The following is a 22,116-nucleotide window of genomic DNA, read 5'->3' on the forward strand; positions in this document are numbered from 1 at the left end:
TACATTTAAGAAGTTGTTCACCCGGAAATACTTATTCTGTAATTATTTACTGAACCTCATCTTATTCCATATACCCTTGCTACGTGTACTGTGTTAGGCTAACTGAGATTTGTCATACCACTTGCATATCACTGCTCTTTTGTTTATTTTAATTGCTTCCATTATTCCTCGTTTGTAAGTCGCTTAGGATAAAAGTGTCTGCTAAATGACTAAATGTAAATGTAAATGTAAATAAAGTCCAATAAAATTCCAATTCCAAGAAATAGCCACAATTAATAAAGTTGAGAATACAATATATATATATATATATATATATATATATTTCAAAACTCACACTCTTGAGACAGAAATGGGCTTCTATACAAAGCTGATTCTTGTTAATCTCTGAAAAATGTCTGGCATCTGAACAAAAAATAAATAAATATTGGTACTCACTACTTCTCTAGTAAACACACTTTTTATTAAGTCACTTTCTTAAAGGTGCCATCTGTCATGTCTGGCAAAAAAATCAAGTCATACTCCACATTCCATACCAGATGGGGGCAGTATGCCTCAATAAAGTGAAATGGTCTACTCTAGAGTAACAAACGAGAAACGGCATAGTCTCTATGCTCCGCCCCTACCTTCACAACAACCCTACAGCCATAGCCAAAGCCTAAGAGGACGTTTTGCCTCCAGAGGAACGTTGGGTGATGTCAAGTGATTTTGAAACATGACATCTTCAAGCTACTCCCCTTCACCTTTACCAGTGAATATGTTCCTATTCGGTTTGTTCATATTACATTTTGACTTGTATATACACATTATTTGAATTAAATTAATTTGACAGACAGCATTCTGTCAACATCATTGGTCAACATCAGACAGCTGATGTTGACCAAGCTAGCGCCAACCAACGTAACCAGAGCTGCCAACTCTCAAGCATTCACCGTGAGACACACGCAATTGACTCTTTTCACACGCTTTCACGCCACACATCAATTTTCTCACGTACAGAAAAACCACTAAGCAAAGAGGACACGGAGACCAACAGACTAGACAGAGCAGGTTAGTTATGATATAAAAAAAATGGATAAGTTATAGCTAGCTAATTATCAAACGCAGCTACGGTTAGCCATCGCTAACATTAGCACGTTTATCGAACAGCCTTCGATACATTTCTATGTTATAACTTCCCGAAAAAAAATACACAAACATATAAAACAAACTTCTAGCGAAATACTAACAGCATCTAACTTACCAATCCAAAAGAAATGTTGCAAGTTTGGTGTCGAACCTCATTTCTTTCAGGTCCATCAGTTGTCTCCAGCGATTGAAAGCAGTGCCGATGTTTACTCTGGTTCGGCTCCTTTTCTTATCGGATTTGATTTGTGATTCCGAGCGCGGTTGTTTCCCTGTAGCGGGTGGTGGTCTCTTGCCAAGGGCTTCAGTCATCCTTCCGCTCTCTTCCCTGAACTGAAATGAAGTAGTGGGCTGTACTTTCCACACGATTGACATCAGGTTCAAATACGCCCACAAGCCGTGCAAGTTATTCGTGTATTGCAGGTTGGCTGGTGGTTATGTTGCCCGTATACTGCCTCCCATGGCCGAAACTGGTATTACGACACCTGTCGGGCTGGGGCTAGTAATGCTAATGCTAATTAAGGTTGATATCTCTGCAGCACTATAACTTGACATTTTTTAATGACATCATCGCCCTTATTTCTTCTCATTCTTTTGATGCGTGTAGGTCATTTTTTGGATATTTTTACCTCAATTTTTGCATATGGCACCTTTAAAGCACCTGCAAAAACACAAATATAATACAAAAACCCCATCAAATTCAAGACAAAAGTTGAATGTTTTTAAAATATAGTTTTAATTAAGGAAGGAAAGTTCAACAAAACAATCATTAAAAGCTTGGAAATTTAAAAGCATTACAGACACTTCTAAGAACAATAACAGGTTCAGATTTGTTAAATAATAAATTGTACCAATTTATAACAGGGCGATGTTTTGTTCCAAGTGTTTGAATACAGTAGGAGATCCATTAAATTTTTTTTGGTTAAGAACAATATCACATTTAAATACAAAATCAGTTTGCAAAGCCAGCATTTATAAGAAAATATAAACCTATGGTAGACAGAAACCTGAATGCCGCTCTCAGTAGACACCTGTTCTCTTACACTGAGATGGAGGAGTCTTCAGCCTTCAGACAAGCCGTAAACTCTGATTACAGATGGGATTAGGGTATTTAAAATGCAATATGCGTATCCCATCACCGTATGGCCTGGCGAGCAAATCGTCCACCTTGTGCAGAGACTGTAAATCGAGAATAAAGAGGGGACCCCACATCTGTGTCTCACAGGGACGGGATAAAAAAAGATCACGAGAGGCGAAAGATGGTAGAGACCTGTATGTATGACATCGCCATTGTTAGTATGTGCAGATGAGGCGGCTTGGCTAAATTGCCAACAATGAGTGGAGCAGAAATCCCCCTCTTACTTGGGGCCAAAGGCACACAACACTATTATCATAGTTATTTAAATAAAGTAATCTCATTTTCTGCATCAGCTAGAGGGGGCGAGCGAATTCACTGATGTGAACGTGTGCGGTGGCAGATGAAGTGGTAACGGCGTTAGGAAGGGAGGGTGGAGGTTTGGGGTTGAGGGTTATGTGGGATTAGTACTCTCAAACCATTCTGTAGACACTTCCATCTTGTGATACTGTTAAGGGGTGTTTCAATATGTGTGTGTGTGTGTGTGTTTGTGTCTGTGAGTGAGTGGCACTGGGGTGCGAAGGCACAGATCTGACAACAAAAGGATAGTGGAGGTGAAAAAAAAACCTAGACGCAAGCTGTTTCTATTCTTCTCGTCTTCCGGTCCAGTGGAAAAGTTGATGAAGTTTAAATGAAGCAGAATTAGGAGATCAAGCGGGCAGGCGCGTGCTGATACTATCCGTAAGCCCTCTCCCACAGGATTCCACGGAGCCAGGAATTGAGCGCAGGCCAGCTGACTTGGATGAAATTGAGAGAAAGAGCTGGGAAAGATGGCAACGCAGGCAGAGCGAGGGTGATGGAAGGATGAAGCATTCTCTAAATGTGATAATCTCCAATCACCTCTAACATCAATTCTGTCAAGGCCTCGGTTAATGAGCTCACGGCTGCTCGAGCGTCACGCCCCCTTCCCTCGTCTCTCTGATTCCCCCACCCTTGCTATCATCACTGTTATTCTTTTCATTTAATCCTCCTCTCTTCAGCTGATTTGAGCAGGAGGGATGGGAGAAGCCTATTACGCAGGCCTTGCTGCTCTCGTCTATCTAAATGCTAACGATGCAAGCACCTTATGGAGGGAGAGAAATGCGTTCAGAAGAACGGGGGCTAATCTGATGATGACTTGAGCACTCTTCCGTTGCGTTTTAGCAAATTATTTGCGGGCACGGAGGGAAGGCGGCATGTTTTCTGACACTTCCTCTCCGAGGTCACTGGCCCTCATCAACACGCTTGTTTCCACGCGAGATACTCCAGCCCTTCTGCGACGGCCGAATCGAGCGGCTTCGTTTTTCAACCAGTTCTCACCCTCTCATGTTCGGCTCTCTTTTAATATCCACTGCTTAGATATTGATGGAAAAATCACGAGTGTCTTTTATGCCTCTCGTTGTTTCTGCATGGACTTAAATGGGTTGAACTGATTGGCTGTGGCTGGTGTAGTTTATTGGAAAGCTTGGGGTAAAAGCTCTAGGTCACCTTGCAACCAAAGCTGTATTTTCATTTCTTTTTTTCATTCAGGAGCCATTATTATGGGATACAGCATACATATGGTGTTATTAAGGTTTTAAAAACACTTCTTGACTCAACTTTTTATTGAATCATACACAGGATTACGAATGGGTAGATGACATGAGAACTGTATATCACAGAATAAAAAGTACACAAACAGCCTTCCATGTTACTTGTATACTTAAAATGCAAAAGAATCAAAGCCTCTGTCTGATCCTAAAAATGTAATCTTTTCAAGCCTGAGGGCAATAAATGCATCTAAAACCCATTGAAAATTAAGTCTCCTCCCTCATAGCCTCGTGGGATAGTAAAGTGTCCACTGGGTGCACACTTTAGTGTGTTGGCAGAAACTTTTTTTTTCGCACAACTTTTGGCATTGATCTAGCTAGTGAAGTAGGCATATTCAAGGTACATATAAAAAAGTTATAGGGCTATATTACCATGGATTATGTAAAAAAAAACTAACAAAAACATACACACAAATGATAGCACCATGGCACTTTTTATGTAAGTGTAAATTAGCCATAACCAGTGAATGCCATATTATTAATCTCTAAAGCAGTTAATATTCTAGAAGCAAATACACCAAATAAAGCTGTCAGGAAACATATTGTCATTACATTTTTATTATATATATAATGAATTGTGATTTTTACAAACATTAATCTTGTTTTGTTCATAATAAATAATTTACTAAGCTCGCTGCATAGAGACATTAAAGCATAAAAATATATATTTTCTGCTTTGATTAAATTTTTTGCTTTTATTTGAGACCAAAATTGAATGAAAATGGGAGACTGTCAGTTATTTTCTGTCCTCTCATGGCATAGTGATTATGACTGTTATTTTGTCCATTTTTCCAGCACACCACAACAAAGGCCTGTAGAGGAAAACACATGTCCTTTGCCATCCTTTATTGCTTTATTGCAAGTTCGGCTGTCCCCAGTGTACAATTCCTCCTCTCCACTGATTCTCCCGTATCAAGGCTGCGTTTGATTTCACACAGGCCAATGAAACAGCAGTCGGTAAGATAGCGACTGAACTATCAATCTTTGCAATGCAATCGGTGGATGGTGCACCGTGTGTAAATGTTTGCACAAGCATTCATCCAGACCTGGTGTCAAACCCATTCCATTGAAAAGAGGATCTATTCGGGGCAGCCAGGTCCCTCTCTCTCTTTCTCTATCATTTTTCCCTTCTCTCTCTATCTCTTTTTCACCAGCAGCATGATATTGAGCCTGATGAGCGTATTGTCTTTTACAGCTCTGTGCATTTTTCATATAGGCTTTGCTTTTATGTTTCATCTACGCCAGCTCAAGGGAGAACAGCTGTGTGGGCCCTAGATCTTCTGCAACTGACAGAGAACTCATTTCACTGGAAGAGACGGGTCAGGATGTAGGGTGTTTTTTTTTTTTTTTTTTACGTGCTACCTGCGGGATCTGATACAATCGGATCCCTCTGCCTTCGAAAAACCCCAACCAGCACTATGCACACAGGCAGAAAACTGGAATAATAAACAGAAAAGCTGATCTATGTCAACATAGACTATGGATTTGTGCAATATTTTACAGCGTGTTGGGCCCAGATTCAGAGAGCACACATTTTGAGCAGGGCAATTTAGAAGATATCTAGAAAAAATGCATCTATCTAAAGTATGTGCCAAGGCATGGAAAAAGAACAGTGAGCAAATAAAAAAAAAAAAAAACTTAACTGTTTAAACTACAATGATGAATGCTTTAAATGCCCCGTTTTCCTATTTTTACACACCATTCTAATGTTAGTGACTATTATAATGCTACAACAAAAATGAATCGAATACTAATATTCTTAAATTCAAAATAAATACATCTTAAATAATTGTAAATTTATATAATTGTAATATATGTATATACACACACAGACACACACACACACACACACACACACACACACACACAGACGCACACAATAGGCTAAGTGTACGTTCTTTTATAACCCTTTCCTTTTACTTCAGCTGCTATCAAACACACAGGAGCATTTACATATTTCAGTAAAGCTGCATATTTAAGTACGACAATAGTTGCAGATCAGCTTTCCTATCTAGTGCCATGAATGGAAGTCACAAATGACCAAAAGATCAAACAAGTCTCATTGGTTTGAGGAGTAATACCTCCCTCTTGTGTGTTAACAGTGCAATTGCAGTTTGAATGGTGTAGGCCTATTTGTGATGCTTGCTCATTCATGTTAGTTTATCTATGTCCATCCATTGGCGAATATTCGGTGTTGCAGAACACATGAAGAGTGTTGTTGCAACCAGGCTTTGTTTACATCAACATCTTGGGCTGAATAAATTTCCTGCTTTATAAAAAAAAAAAACATGAAAAAAGTATTTAAGAAACAACACATTTTGTAGGCTACTACATAGGAACAATGTGAATTGTGTAGTACATCTATAGAAAGCGTGATTCGGCATGGTGCTTCTCCTGTTGTCTCCAGCGACCTGTGTTCAGAAACCTGTGAACAACAGAGGATTTTTTATGCACCGGAATTGATTCGCACACTTTTATAGACCTTAGAACCTTGGAGGGATTCTGTCAGCAATCATTAAGGTGGTACAAGACAAAAAACAGAGAAGATCGCATGAGAGACTGTGCGATTTACTGAATAAGAAAGGGAAAGAGAGAGCTCGAGTGAGAAACTGAGAGCAGTAATGCATCAGGCGTGTTTTGTAACTCATCCTCTGTGACTACACGGAGCTCAAGAAAAATCTTTAGCTCTGAAGGAAAAGGTCAAATCCGAGGTAGCCTCTGGTGAGGGAAGAGCATTTTTTCACACATGAGAAGGCAGCGTTAGGCCCTAACAGGCTGCTAGCAGTCAGTGATGTGCACTTCTCCCAGCTTGGTGCTTTGTCAATGTGCTGTGACTAAGCCAGGGGGGTCCCATATCCTCTCTCCTTAGCCTAATTAAAAGAGGATTAGCCGCCATGGAGTCCCAGACCACTCCAGCAAGCAGCGCATCCGTTCCCCTTACTTTCTCAGGATAATCGCACCTCTAGGAATGACGGGTATGGTGAGAGGGGCTGTCTGGATTGACGCCCAGAAAACGAAGGGCGTGAGAGGAATGACTGTATGCTTCGGTCACTTTGACCATGAGAACAGGAGCTTTGATCAAATAAACGCAGTCCAGGTGAACATAACAGACTTTTAAAAAATTTAATTATTTTTAAATTCTGTTAAGAAAAATGATAAATATTGAAGCAAATTGCAAAACACAGTATGAAAATGGAAAATTAATCATCTTAATATGCGATAATGAAGTGATGCATACTTGCATTTTTATTTATTTGCCTTTTCTATTATCAACTACCCTAATATAGATTTCCCACAAAGAATAAATAAAATGTTTTAATATAAAAAAATATATATTATTGTTAAATTATATATATATATATATATATAAATTTTGCAGTTTATTAAATGATTTTTGTAACATTTACTTTGTGGAAAAATAAGCCCCAAGACCTCCTTTAGCTTCTGATAAATATATGGACAATGTACAACATCACTACATTGCACTAGAGGGCGACAATAATATTGTCTCAGTTTAAGTCCGTTTGACAAGTATTTGTTTCCCACACAAAGTCCCTTCCACCAGGGGGCGCAATGAGGCTCAGAAATAAACCGCTTTTTGAGCTCTGACGGATCCACATTACAATCTCATACGATTTCTTTGTGTTATTGAAATCATTTGTACATGGACTCAGGTATTCCTCGGCTGCTTTTATAATAATTGAATCTATCACAACACAAATCTCTAGCATCATCCGAATTAAAATTCAATGCATGACTTGTTAAATTAATCCCAGTCATTTTTGTCAAACACCCACCTACTTTGTTTTTGGCTTATTTCGTTTTTAGGAATCTCCATTCTTATAGTACAATGCATTGGAAAATAATCCCTCCCTACTGTTTAGTGATCTAACGTTTTCTATTTAGCTCCAGGAACTACTGTCAGATCTAAACAATAGGTTAATAAATCCCTTATATAGACTCTAGTTCCTTTACATCATTTAAATTTACTAAACCTTTTTCCTCCATAAACTCTTCAGCTACCCCTCCATTAATATCTGTACATAAACTTCCCCAAAGTGAATAAAGTGCGTTAAAATCCCCACAACATACTAAATCCACAGCTTTAGCTGTTACTACATTCAGTTTCTCCAGTGTTAACTGATGCACGGATTATAAATGACAAATTATTGTAAAAATGCGCTTCCGCTTTCCTACCCACTTCCGTTTAATGGTCACAGACAAGAGGAAAGCCCGCCCACCAACACTGCAAGCCAAACAGCGAGAGGGGGGTGAACCTCACGCAGAATCTGAACCGTCCCGTGCAAAAACAACTACAGAGAGGCGAGATCTCCTGCTGGAATTGCTTATTAAAAGATCTGCTGCATATCAGCCCTGAATAATTCAAAGATATCGCCTACAATGGAAGATGGCAGGGAAACCGCTGCGATGAAAGCGCAAAAACGGAAGGATCGACAAATAGGTTGGCTACTACTGAATTATTATTATTATTTAATATCACGTGTTTGCACCGTTGTCTGCGTTGGATATACGCTGCATTAAGTTGCCGTGTAATACAAATAAGACATACTTAATGTCTCTGTATATTGTCTTTAAAATGATTCAAAATGCATTAGAAAATATATAAACATTGGAAGCACGTCCATGCTCCCTTTTTTTCTTCTTCTTCAGGGTCTGTTATCATTGAGAGTGCAGCATGGGCGTGTCTTTATGGACACTGGGCAACAACGGATGCTCATACCCCCAAAATATTAAAATAGTCCTGTAACCTTAGCATTATATAATCCAAGCGCTTGCGTTTCCATCAGAACATAACCTGTGTTTTGTATATTTTTTGTTTATTTAATTTGCTATTTTTTTAGGCTCTGAATTGATCTCACAAAATAACAAAGGTATAATAATAATAAAAAATATATGATGTAGTATAGTATGGTGTGATATAGTATAGTGTGGTGCAGTAGCCTATAGTGTATTATTGCATGGTATAGTGTATTATTGCATGGTATAGTGTATTATTGGAGTCTATAGTATGGTGTGGTTTAGTAAAAGCAGTAAAAAACGAAATTGCATATAAATGTCTACATTTATTCAGATTGTTTGCACTGAAAAACATTTGCAGTTATTTTTTTGTCATCTTTATACAAAAAACAAGTCTTTATTAAGGAATAACCAACATGTACCTTGATTTATGGAGTGTATTAAACAAAAACATAACTTTTAAATAGATCTCCATTAAAGCCTGTGTAAATGCATGGAGTTTTGTGGCTGGTGGTCAAAGATCTTGGCTGTAATGTAAAGGTTGCGAGGTCATTACCCTCAGGCAGGGATGATTTAATCATTCTACAATTACTGTGATCATTGTCCTGCATAATCATATCCAGCATTCAATCTTACTTTGCTCTGACTGTCGCAGCAGTTTATGTAATTTACTCTGAATGGATCTGCTTAAGGAAATGTCTTATCTATATTAGGGCTGATGGGCTTGTAGACTAATGGTTTTATTCCATGCATACAGTAGCCTCTTACAGTTACATTTCTCTATAGATCGGTGGTGTTACACAAATGATGATACTCAAGGTAGGTAAGGTTTGAAAGTAAAGCAATGGCAGTTTTGTTTGTTAATTTTAGTTTTTACCTTTAGGGAAGTGTTCATTTGCTATGTGATTGATGTGGTTGAATGGCTCTTGAATGTTGTTAATGTTCTGATGATGTTCCTTGGTTCATAAGCAAACTAGTGCTACAATGCACTTCAGTGTTTTTGATTGTTTTTGCATCTTTGACCTCATTTAACCCATATTTTTTATGAGCTGTGTTACAGTAGGTTAATCGTTTTGTTATTGTGTAGTATATAATAAAAGTTTATGCATATGCACATTTGCTTTGCCTTACAGCCTTGGAGAGTGGAGACAGTGACATTGGCGTGTGTGGTTGGATCCTGGTGCTTTTCTCCATCCTGCTCACATTGCTGACTCTGCCTCTCTCCATATGGATGTGCATTAAGGTACTTTGTGCTGGTCCTTTCATTAGTGTGATGTCTTACATCTGCATACACCTTTTCCTTTAAATCTTTGTATATCAGGGTTCCCATTGTCATGGAAAACCCTGGGAATTTTGTGGAGAAAAAAAAGAAAGAACGTGAACTCCATGCATAGAAAAACAGAAGATTGGAGGGGGTGCACCTATAAAAAAATTTAAAAAATTAATGTTTCAGCATTAAATGACCTATAATATAATATAATATAATATAATACAGGTGCATCTCAGTAAATTAGAATGTCATGGAAAAGTTCATTTAATTCAACTCAAATTGTGAAACTCATGTATTAAATAAATTTGATGCACACAGACTAAAGTAGTTTAAGTCTTTGGTTCTTTTAATTCTGATGATTTTGGCTCACATTTAACAAAAACCCACCAATTCACTATATCAACAAATTAGAATATAGTGACTTGCCAATCAGCAAATCAACTCAAAACTGGACAAGTTTTCTGGACAACTGTCAGATCAGCAGTCTTCCACATGATTGTGTAGTCTAGTGAACCAAACTGAGAGATCATTATGAAGGCTCAGGAATCCTGTGCAGGTATTATAATTTGTTAAGATAGTGAGTTGGTAGGTTGTTGTTAAATGTGAGCCAAAATCATCACAAAAGACTTAAACTACTTCATCCTGTGTGCATTGTGAATTTATTTACCGTATTTTCCGGACTATAAGTCACACTTATTTTCATAGTTTGGCTGGTCCTGCGACTTATAGTCAGGTGCGACTTATTTATCAAAATTAATTTGACATGAACCAAGAGAAAACATTACCGTCTCCAGCCGCTAGAGGGCGCTCTATGCTGCTCAGTGCTCCTGTAGCCTACACTGAGCAGTATAGAGCGCCCTCTCGCGGGTGTAGACGGTAATGTTTTCTCTTGGTTCTAAATAAATGCGACTTATAGATGTTTTTTTCCTCGTCATGACGTATTTTTGGACTGATGCGACTTATACTCAGGTGCGACTTATAGTCCGAAAATTACGGTAATACACAAGTTTCTAGTTTCTACCGAGAAGATGTGCAAATAAACGCAGAAAATGAAAGTGGATTTGCGCATCTTCTCGGTTAACAATGACTCTGTGTAGTAACAGCTGCTCTATGTGAAATCACGCACCTGATGGAATTTACCGCTGATTAGAGAACCGGCTTTACTGACGAGATGCGCATTAACGATCGGCTGATCGTGATCGGCACAGCCCTACAAGTTTCATAATTTGAGTTGTATAACTGAGCTACTCTACTGAACAAATGAACTTTTCCACGAAATTCTAATTTATTAAGATGCACCTGTATAATACAATATAAATAAAAAAAAAACACTAATCAGACATTTTGAATGCCACAAGTGAATTTAGACATCACATCATTATAATATACTGTGTATTCATTTTGAAAAAGATATTCATTTGCAAAAGATAACATGATATTTGTTATAATTTCAGTGTAATTAAATTATTAGCATTATTAAAGATTAATATAAGTGAGCGTTTAATCACAGCAAAGTTAATCTAAATGTAGTTAAGCATGTCATTTCCAGTAGAGCCCGACCGATATGGATTTTTGGGGGCCGATGCCGATATTAACTCGAAAAGAGCCGATTTATAAGCCGATATTTTGATTTTAAAAATAATCTGGATATTAGACCCATTTCCTATAAACTGCACTTACACAACATTCAATAGCAAAATATCTGCCTGTTCTATGTATGTGGGCTGTATAAACCATTTTCCAGAATGGACTATGTTAAAAAAAAAAGCCTTAGATTACAGTCTCAATGACTAAACAATTGCACATCAAAAGTATATATTTTTTAATTATCAAAAAACAGTCTGGTTTTAAACATTTAACACTTTTACTTTCTTCCAGTTGAAGCTGGTTTTAACAGTCTGTGTGTTTACTGTAAATAAATTATAATACTAAAGTTAAAGTATTTGCAGAAGTAGTCCCACACTTTGCTGCTACAGCATTCACCTTTTTCAGCCATCTGTAGGCAGAAAGAGAGACGGAGAAAGAATAAGCATGTGTATTAATAATATCACCATGTATCATTACTCATGTCATCATTAGAATTATAATAATAATAAACTGGGATCTCCTACATAGGCAAAAATGAGAAATATATATATATTTTTTTATTTGTCAAGCAATAGGTATTACCTACTTATATTTAACAATATTATTTCAACATTTTCCTGTTATGTATGTAAAGCTGCTTTGAAACAATATGTAAAAAAAAAAAAAAAAAGCGCTTGTTCAGCTCACATTTATTTACATGTCCCCTCTGGTTTAATCATTTCTGACGCACCTACTGTAGTTACTGTAACTACACTATATTTGCTCTCACAGACACATTCACAACAGACCCGTATATCTTCTCCTCTTCTCTTTGTGCAGTCTGAATCAAAACATCATCTTGCCTACTATTACCGGAAGATTACGGAATCAATTCGAAGTTGAATGGTTAACGTTAGTGTCATGAACACACCACTGTCAATTTTGAGAAGAACCACCTTCAAACAAGTTAATAGCAAGCATTTAAGGGGCCTGCTAAAAAGGAAGCTATTAGCGTTAGAGTAACGTAACCAGCCTGAATTCACCAAATTGTTCTCTGGACCTGAGGGTAGCCTCTTCTTCACTGCTTCTCTCTTAATTCTCATCAGCAGGACTAGCGCTATCGCTCGCTTCTTACAACGGGACAGATACAGGTTGGCTTCTGACCGAAAGGAGGAACAACAGACTATGAAAGAGCTCCCGCTAAACGTTTTTAAAACTCCGCCTATGCCATAGCGCAGCGCAAATCGCGTTGTATCTGAAGGGCAACGCTGAACCCAGCGGCAAGCGCCGTGCATACCGCGTACTGTGTGAAAGGCCCAATTACGCGGTCATTATGTGGGAAACACACCGCAATAGAATAAGAATAAGTTAAACGCTAACGTTATAGTTTGACCTCCTATTAACGTTCACGCTCTTCCACTGATAAACATGGTATTAGCTTTGTGGCTAATCTAATATAGCAATGCATTAGCGGCTGTAAGTGATGTTACAGAATATTTAGAAGTAATAATGATAGGACCGTTAGCTAGAACTACCACACAGTTTTTATATACAGGGTATGAACTAAATCTACAATCATTTCACATGACGAACGACAGACTCACCGTCAAAACAGTTGATCGCTTTCTTCTGTAGTGGACTTCTGGCGCTGTTGTTAACTCTGGAGCTGCAGAGCTCCCTCTGGTGGGCACACTATGCAACACTCATAACATGAGTGAAGCATGAGACTCTGTTTCTCATGTTTCATCGGCCGTTATAAATGCCGATGCCGATTTAAATGCAATTAGCTTATATCGGCCGATAATATCGGCCGGCCGATATATCGGTCGGGCTCTAATTTCCAGTACTGTACCTATAAATTGTGCATCCCTGAAGATTTTAGTTATGTTCAGCTCTAAAATGATTTATTAGCTAGAAATTGCATTTTATGAGGGCAAACTCTATAAAGTGATTTTACAATCCTTGTTGGAAATCATAAACAGTTTACAAAAGTTGTGAAAATTCATAGGTCAAAAGGTATGAGTATATTTAATGTTGATCATTCCCATATCATAAATCGGTGCAACATTTTTTCACACCAGATTGGAGTGTTTTTTTTCATAGGAAGTGAGAAGTCCTATAATCTTTATCATCTTTATCTTTATAAGAAAGATGATGAATGCATGATAAAGGTTGCCAATCAACATCTAAATGACATAATTGGGGGGTGTTTTACCTTCTGCTGTTTTAAACTGCTGTAGTTTTGAGAGAAAAATACTTCTTGTTCCTACAGATAGTGAAGGAATATGAAAGGGCTATTATCTTTCGTCTGGGACGCATTTTACGAGGAGGAGCCAAAGGACCAGGTAAAAGAAAACAAAGAAATATGATTTGATCATTGTGATTTAATCACTACTAGTGGTCTAGGCATCTCACTTCATAATGCTCCTGCTCCTGCAGTCTGTAATGTGATCACACTTGTGTTGTTTTCATTGTGTGTGTGGTTAAATGTGAGACTTTTTGCTGTCTACATGTTTGTATTTGTGCTGTGGCTGTCCACCACAATGATGGTTTCTTACAAGGGGAGAAAGATAAAACCACTTGTGTTGCAGAGAAACAGAAGTGATCTGTTTTGCATTACCGCTGACCTGAATAAACCATGTGTTTTTCAGGATCACCCTAGCATTCATTTGAGTATGCTGTAAAGGCACACCTTACTCAATCATATGCAAATGTAATATAGAAATTGATTATATTCAGGAAATATTTTCCACTAAGCACATGTGCTTTCCCGAGGCGTCTATAAAAGATCATATTACCTGCAAAGCATCACGTTTTATTTCAGTTGTTTATTTCAAGGGCACATTATGGTCTTGCATAACTTTTCATAGTCTTTAAGGTTATATTGTAACAGCTGTATAAAAAGGTATTAACGTCTGAGATTGTAATGTCAGGTTATGCGTGCTCTGTACTCTAGACTTCTAAGCCATAAAAGTCATTTGACCAGATGTCTAATTACCATCCTTTTTGTTTGTGATCCTGTTGCCATGATGAGGTTGATCTTGGTGTCTGGTTATATTTCTGTTTCCATTTCTTTGTCTTCTCCTCCTTCTCTTTCTATTCTTTCTATTCAGCAAATTACATTTAGACCACTTAACAGATGGATTTAATATCAAAGTTTGAAGATGTCCTATCAGCTTGCATTGTTAAAACGTTTTGCATTCAATGAGTAACCTACAATGATTGACAGAAATATTTGCACACTGTTGTTGCAGTTCTTTTTCATGCTTTTTTGGCTTACTGAATTTTGACGGATCTTTAATGAAAAAGGTGGCACAATGTTGAATTTTGTGAATCCTATGTAACAGAGAAAAAAAAACTTTGACGAAGTGTATGATTCATTCAAAACTTAAGGTAATCTAAAACAAAATAATTATTTTGCTGCTTTAGTGAACACTGACATTTTCTTTAGTAAATTCAAATCTATATAGCTGAAGTTCTTAAGTTTGAGTTAATGACACTGTGCAGTGTTGGTGTCTCTGGTGTGTATTGGTTTGTGCTGTGTTTGGGAATATGAATCCGCAGGGCTTTTCCCTCCAGGAAGGAACTTATGAAGGTTGTGCCTATTTTTAGTGTTAGTCCACCGACTTAATCCCTCTTGCACAATGAAAGTCAACAGAGGCTTTTCACCGTGAGCTTTCTATATCAAACTCTTTTCTGTAGTATGTTTGGGGTAATACATTTGGCTAGATGCCATATACTATAGGTCTGAAAAGAAAGCTTGATTTCTTGGTCCTCTTTGAGGCCACAGAGGTCTGCAAACAAACTGCTGTGGGCTCCTCCCCCACAGCTTTATTTAAGGGTGGAATGTGAGTGGAATTTTCCACAGGAGACAAACCTCTGAACAGACTAACAAATCCTGAAGATCACTCTCTAGAAAACCTCCCAGTTTTGTTTAGAAACTGCAGGGATGACAAATTAAACACTAAACTACTAAAGCTCAAGCACACACGCACGCACACACACACAGACACACAGACCTACTTGTTTTCCTGGTCACATATTGCCAAACTGTTCTCAGTGGCCTGTTTTTTCTTCCAGCCTTTTTTATTTTATACAGCAAATATATATATATATATATTTATTGCCCAGGCCTGCCTTTTATATATAAAGCAATAAATAAATGTATAAATATATGAATTCTTTAAAAGGTTTATCGTATTAAATATTTGTTTATTAGCTACTATACATTGATATAGATGTGATATAGAGTTTTTTGTTTTATTAAGAAATTAAAAAAGCAACCGTTTTTTTATTGATACAAAAAAAGGTTATCTCAGATAAATTTTGATGTTTTGAACTTTCTATATAAAAATCAGCATATGTGACCCTGGAACAAAAAAAAAAAAACGTCTTAAGTCGCGGGGATATATTTGTAGCAATAGCCAAAAATACATTGTATAGGTCAAAATTTTAGATTTTTCTTTTATGCCAAAAATCATTAGGATATTAGGTAAAGATCATGTTCCATTAAGATATTTAGAAAATTTCCTACTGTAAATATATGCATATAATAATATGCATTGGTAAGAACTTAAAGGTGATTTTCTCAATATTTTAATTTATTTTGCACACTCAGATTCCAGATTTTCAAATAGATGTTGTCAGATCCTAACAAAACATACATTAATGGAAAGTTTATTTATTCAGCCTTCAGATTATGTATACATCTTTTCGAAAAATTGACCCTTATGACCGGTTTTGTTGTCCACGGTCATGATTTCTGAAGGATCACTGAAGACTGCAGTAATGGTTGCTGAAAATTCAGCTTTGCCATTCGTAAATTACTAATAAATCCCTGTTAATAAATTACATATTAAAATCATTCACAGAAAAACGAATCCTATAAACTGATGTAACTGCTGCACTGTGAAGCATCAAAGCAGTTGTCAGTGCGATCATTCATTATACTCATGAATGCAGTCAGCTGAGTCTAGTTGGCGGTGAGAATGGAATTTGGTAGATTGCCAGTTGTGCACCCATTGAAGATCAGCCCTGTTTCTGAGGGTTACTGATTATGATGCTCTGAGTGTCTGCTGCTGTTAAATCTTTTATCATATGTGTGTGTTGTCTTACACAGGTCTTTTCTTCATCTTGCCGTGCACAGACAGCTTTATTAATGTGGATATGCGCACCATCACCTTTGATATCCCCCCTCAGGAGGTGAGATCTCACACACAAACACTAATCCTCAACTTCAGCCTTTGTTTTAACACAGGAACAGCATCAAGCATTTACAACGTTAATACATTTGCTACACAGTTGAATATACAGGGACTAGAAGTAAACAATTTGTAACATTCAATTTTTATTTTGCAGAATATCACCCAGATGATGTTTTTTATTAAATAGTCTTTGTGTATTCATCCTGATAGGTGCTGACAAAGGACTCTGTGACAGTGAGTGTAGATGGTGTAGTCTACTACCGTGTGCAAAACGCAACGCTGGCAGTAGCCAACATCACCAATGCTGATGCAGCCACTCGTCTGTTGGCACAGACCACCCTGAGGAACGTGCTGGGTACAAAGAACCTGGCAGAGATCCTGTCTGACCGGGAGGAAATCGCCCACAGTATGCAGGTAACACATGAAACTACACATACAGAACAAGAATTGTATTTTTAAAGGAATAGGTCACCCAAAAATAAAACTTGGTTTGGGCTTGACCTGATTCAAGCAGACATTGTATATCTTTAGGCAGTGCATTCACCGTAGCTCAGCCGAGACGCTGATTTATCCAGCTCGACTGCACTTCTAGCGCCTAGCCCAGTTCGCACGTGGCCTGCCATTCGCTCATTCCATCTGACATCCTTTAAAAAACTGGGGAACATTGTTCATGACACGCACACTTGGCACAGTGCTTCAAACATGAGAAGCATGAGCCATGAGGAATCTCTGAGAAGAAGTGTTTAGACTTGACTCTTTGTTGTTTTCTTTAGTCCACACTAGATGATGCCACAGATGACTGGGGTATTAAAGTAGAACGTGTGGAGATTAAGGACGTCAAACTGCCCCTGCAGCTCCAGAGGGCCATGGCGGCAGAAGCTGAAGCAACCAGAGAGGCCAGAGCTAAGGTAACATGATTTTGGTATTTCGTTAGGGCTGCTGTTACTCATTTCACATTTTTTATTTGGCAAACACATATTAATCATCCTCTCATGTTCATGCATGTACATATTGTAGACCAAATTATTGTGTGTGTGGGAGCTGAATGCAATCGTTCATTGCTCGAGGCAAGACACCGCAATACTCTCATAGGAAGATGGAAGTGACAACTTCTTTTCTGTTTCTTGGTGTATTTCCCACTAATTTGTCTATTGATTTTTGTGAGAGCCTGTATTTTGACATTTCCAGCTGTATGCCTGGTTGATTTGCCCTCCTTAGAAATGTTCTCAGACGAACATGGGAAATGAAGTTTAATGAGATTATTTTTGGTGCACAATTATTCTTGCATGCTTAGCTCAGATACAACAAGTATGTTTTCTTCAAGTCTATGCCCCAGCCTACATCAGCCACACAGTGAGAAGTGGGAAACCACTGTCCTGGTTAGTAAAAGTGGAAACAGTACCTCTCTGCATCAGTTAATAAGTGGGTGTTTAGCAGACACTTTTAAAAAGAAGTCATGTGCAGCAGTGGTTCTCAGCTGATGCCAAAGGCTGTGCATTTAGTCAAACCCTTTCGATATTTTGGCACAAATCCATCTGCCACTTGGTGCAAATATTCAGACAGTTTAAATATGGTGTGTTCTGACTCTCAGGAATTAAGCAAAACCTTAAGTTGCTTAAAGGAATAGTTAACCCAAAAATGTCAATTTGCTGATAATGTACTCATCCTCAGGCCATCCAAGATGAAGATGAGTTTGATTTGAGAAATGTAGACGTTATATCACTAACTGACTGCCTGCAGTGAATGGGTGCCGTCAGCATGAGAGTCCAAACATCTGATAAAAGCATCACAATAATCCATTCGCAATCCACACTACTTCAGTGCGTGTTTGTAAGAAACAAATCCATCATTAAGGCATTTGAAGTTTAAAATGTTGTTTCTGGCCAAACTACCAGTCCATAATCTATAATAATGCTTCCTCCGGAGGAAAAGTCAACTTCCTGTTTTTCTCTCACATCAAAATCCACCAACATATTTGTTTAGAACTGGTTTACTTGTAAACAGTGATTGATCTGTGCATGTTTTACTCCTGATTCAGACAAGATGACTGGAGAAAGCATTTTTATGGATAGAGAAATGAAATGATGGACTGGAGTTGTGTGGATTATTGTGAAGTTATGTTCAGCCCTTTAAACTCTCATTCTGACGGCACCCATTCACTGCAGTGCATCTATTGGTGAGCAAGTAATGCAAGGCAAAATTGTTCAAAATCTGTTCCAATGAAGAAAAAAAACACATTTTTGTGTTTTCTTGGATGGCCTGAGGGTGATCATATTTAGGTGAACTATTGCTTCAAAGGAACAATGAGATCGGACAAAGAGTGGGAGTCAAATTGAAACTGGGTTAAAGGGGGAAGTTTTGTGTGGTATACAAGGTTTGCTAAATCAAGGCACGGAAGGTTTTTTTTTTTTTCACACCACCTCTGCTTTTTGTAGGTGATAGCCGCTGAGGGAGAAATGAATGCGTCACGGGCACTGAAGGAGGCATCTCTGGTGATCGCAGAGTCCCCCTCTGCTTTGCAGCTGCGCTACCTCCAGACCCTCAACACCATCGCAGCGGAGAAGAACTCCACCATCATTTTCCCTCTGCCCATTGACATGATGCAGTCCTTTATGAAGCACTGAACTAAGAGCCACATAAAGCTACACACACACACACCTACAGATGCATCCATGCAGAAATGAACAGACTGATGTTATATAACATGCGCTCATGTGAGTATAATGTACAGTCGGGTCCAGAAGTCTGAGACCATATTGAATTCTGGTATTCGGTTTTTGAAAACTTAAAACTACGAAACATCATTACATGAATAAGAAATATATGAGGTTATATTTTCAAGTCACTAATCAAATAAGCGTAAATTGTTCATCAATTTGGTAATCATGTGACTCTGTACAGATAGTCAGATCTCGAATAATTTTGGAGTATACTTTCATCAAGTTTTACACAAATTTGTGGAGGTCATGCAGCTTGAGTGCTGCTGTTGTTGATGCATGTGCATTCTGAAGCCCATGCACATTTTTAAATTTGAACCACTCAAATTGTTATTCTGATAATGTACTATATTAGAAAAATGCAAAATGGATACATTTTAACTAGTAGTCTCATTTTTGGACCCTACTGTACATACACCACATAAGCACAGCCTGATGCGTGATCTGTAGATGTTCCTAGTGAAGACCTGTTCACTCTGTCTGAAGGAAATCTGATACAGCCAAACAATATGAAAGTCATTAAACATTTGCTAAATATTTTCTTTTTTTTTTTTTTAATCACATCGTTGCTTTGTTTTAAACCATTTTTAATTCATATCTAGAATTTGGATTTGAATAGGTCTTAATTTCTCACAGATCAGAGCTGGTTGATCTTTTAGTTACTGAATATTGTAATGTGATGTTTGGCTTTTTGGTTGATGGATTATGGAACATCTCCTGGTCACGCGTGTGCATGTGTGTGTGTTTTAGGCATATGTAACCTAACCTCCTTGATTGCCAAACAGATAATAAACCGTCTCTAAGGAAAGTGGATAGTATCAGGTGTCAAACATGAAACTGACAGCAGTGCTTATTGTGCCTACCAGTTTTTCTCCCTTTCCTGAACCTTTATTAACGCTGACTGTCAATATAAAAAGCCTTAAGCCATATCCATTTCAATTACTAAATTAATATGTACAGGTTTACATGATGTTGGTTGATTTTTAAAACCACAATGCATTTATACATCCATTTCCAGTCATATTAATATTTTATCGCTTGGTTTATGAAATCTTTTATCTTACTGTTTTATCTACCATACATTTACATACATGTAATATGATATTTTTTACATCACACTGCAGCTGAAAACAAATTAAGCCTAGAGAGGTCAATGTTTGTGCTTTTAATGACTGTATTTGCTGCTTCAGATATCAGAGGATGGAATTACGAAGACTTGTCAAAGATGTGAAATTAGTGTCAGTGCTGCTTAGGACTGTTTAAGGTTTCAACAATATTTGGGAATATTTGTATTTCATCATGTATCAGTCTATCACAATTCTATATGTAATTGTTTATTCTGTCAGCTAACTGATGTATGCTGAATATCTTTTCTGTTGTTTTGTCCATCTCACTTTCATGTACACTGTATAATAATGAATGTTTTTGTTTGCATATTTCTGATGTGTGATTTTCCGATTCCCCTCAGAGAATTTTTTCCCCTCAGAGAATAATAGTTTTAGTTAACAACAATTGTAGAACATTGTGGGATACAATGTTTAACACGACATGCTTTGTCGTATACTGCACATTTTGCCAAATGTGTAATCATTCATAATGTGTAATCTTTCTCATGACTTGTAAGTACATAAAACTCTTTACCTCATTATTTTCCCAGACTGCTATTAATATGATGCATATATCAGTATTTGAAGAACACTCTGGAAACATTTTGGGGTTGTGGTTCTTTATTGTATTTATTGAATTTAGTAGTAAAACTATTTTTTTTTTAAAGGATTTGCAAAAGCAGGTGTATCTGGAATAAGTTGCTATACGAGTCTATAGCAAATATCAAAGGCAGCCAATCTCTGCCCTATGAGGTTTACAATTTGATCTGGTCTTTAGGCAGATAACCTACCCATATGTTAACAAATCAGACCCTAGAAATGAGCGGCAGACCTTTATCTATTCATTCTTATGATCACATATCAGGAATAAGTTGGTTCTCTAGGCTTCTTACAAGACATGCTCTTTTAAAACTCTAGCATTATTGTCATGGATTTAACAGTCTTAAATTAAAAAGCAGTAATTAGGTTCTTTGAAAAAGTTTGTCAGCGCCCTCTGCCTGTAGAGGGATGTCATTGCTCAGGTGGACCATGGCTGTGTTTAGAGTGAATACTATCTTATTACTTACTGAATAGTGCTCAGTATGTACTGCATATATTCCCTACTTCAAAAATATGCTACTTTGTTGTCACAATACACATTTAAACAGCAAATAATAGTCAATGAAAATGAAACATCTTAAATGTATTATGCTTTGCATTTTTTAGACAGTTTTGTGTTAACTTTTGGCAGTCTGATGAAGCAATCATTCATTTAAAAAATAAATTAATAACATAATAACCTCTGGAATGCTCAAGTGTGTTAGTTTTTTAAAATTCTACTATAGTTTTTTATTAATATCTTGAATTATCTTTTATTTTTCCAGTTTTCATTTTAGTTTAATTGTAGTCATTTAGTAATTTTTCTTGTTTGATTGATCATTTTTATTTCATTTTTATTTTTAGTTGTTTAGTAATTTTACCTATTTTTCTTTCTTTTTTTTATTTATTTATTTTTTTTATTTCATGTTCTTTGTCCAATATTCATTTTTATTTTATTTTAGCTTTATTTTGAATTGTATCATTTACAGTAATTTAGTTTTAGTTAACAACAATTGTAGAACATTGTCGTATACTGCACATTTTGCCAAATGTAGTAAGTTAACAAGGGGATTTCATATAAAATATGCATA

The 22,116-nt window shown here is 37.2% G+C and overlaps 1 protein-coding gene across 2 annotated transcripts; it reads left to right on the forward strand.

Annotated features, from left to right (window-relative positions):
• Positions 1–8,085: 8,085 nt before the first annotated feature.
• LOC132117109 (stomatin-like) lies at positions 8,086–20,807 on the forward strand. Of its 2 annotated transcripts, none has more exons than XM_059526175.1 (7): positions 8,086–8,287; positions 9,717–9,826; positions 13,692–13,764; positions 16,539–16,621; positions 16,834–17,037; positions 17,397–17,531; positions 19,059–20,807. In XM_059526175.1, exons 1-7 carry the CDS (start codon positions 8,227–8,229, stop codon positions 19,245–19,247), a joined length of 855 nt encoding a protein of 284 aa, XP_059382158.1. In that variant the 5' UTR covers positions 8,086–8,226; the 3' UTR covers positions 19,248–20,807. The 2 variants fall into 2 exon arrangements, with proteins under 2 accessions (XP_059382158.1, XP_059382157.1); XM_059526174.1 differs by lacking the exon at positions 8,086–8,287 and adding an exon at positions 9,267–9,402.
• Positions 20,808–22,116: the final 1,309 nt, after the last annotated feature.

This window comes from Carassius carassius, chromosome 36, assembly GCF_963082965.1.
Source record: "Carassius carassius chromosome 36, fCarCar2.1, whole genome shotgun sequence".
Lineage (NCBI taxonomy): Eukaryota > Metazoa > Chordata > Actinopteri > Cypriniformes > Cyprinidae > Carassius > Carassius carassius.

Coding starts and splice junctions, on each gene's coding strand:
- LOC132117109 (XM_059526174.1), top strand. CDS start 9,318: ATGGTTTTATTCCATGCATACAGTAGCCTCTTACAGTTACATTTCTCT. Junction 13,765..16,538: donor AGGAGGAGCCAAAGGACCAG/GTAAAAGAAAAC, acceptor TGTCTTACACAG/GTCTTTTCTTCATCTTGCCG. Junction 16,622..16,833: donor TTGATATCCCCCCTCAGGAG/GTGAGATCTCAC, acceptor TCATCCTGATAG/GTGCTGACAAAGGACTCTGT.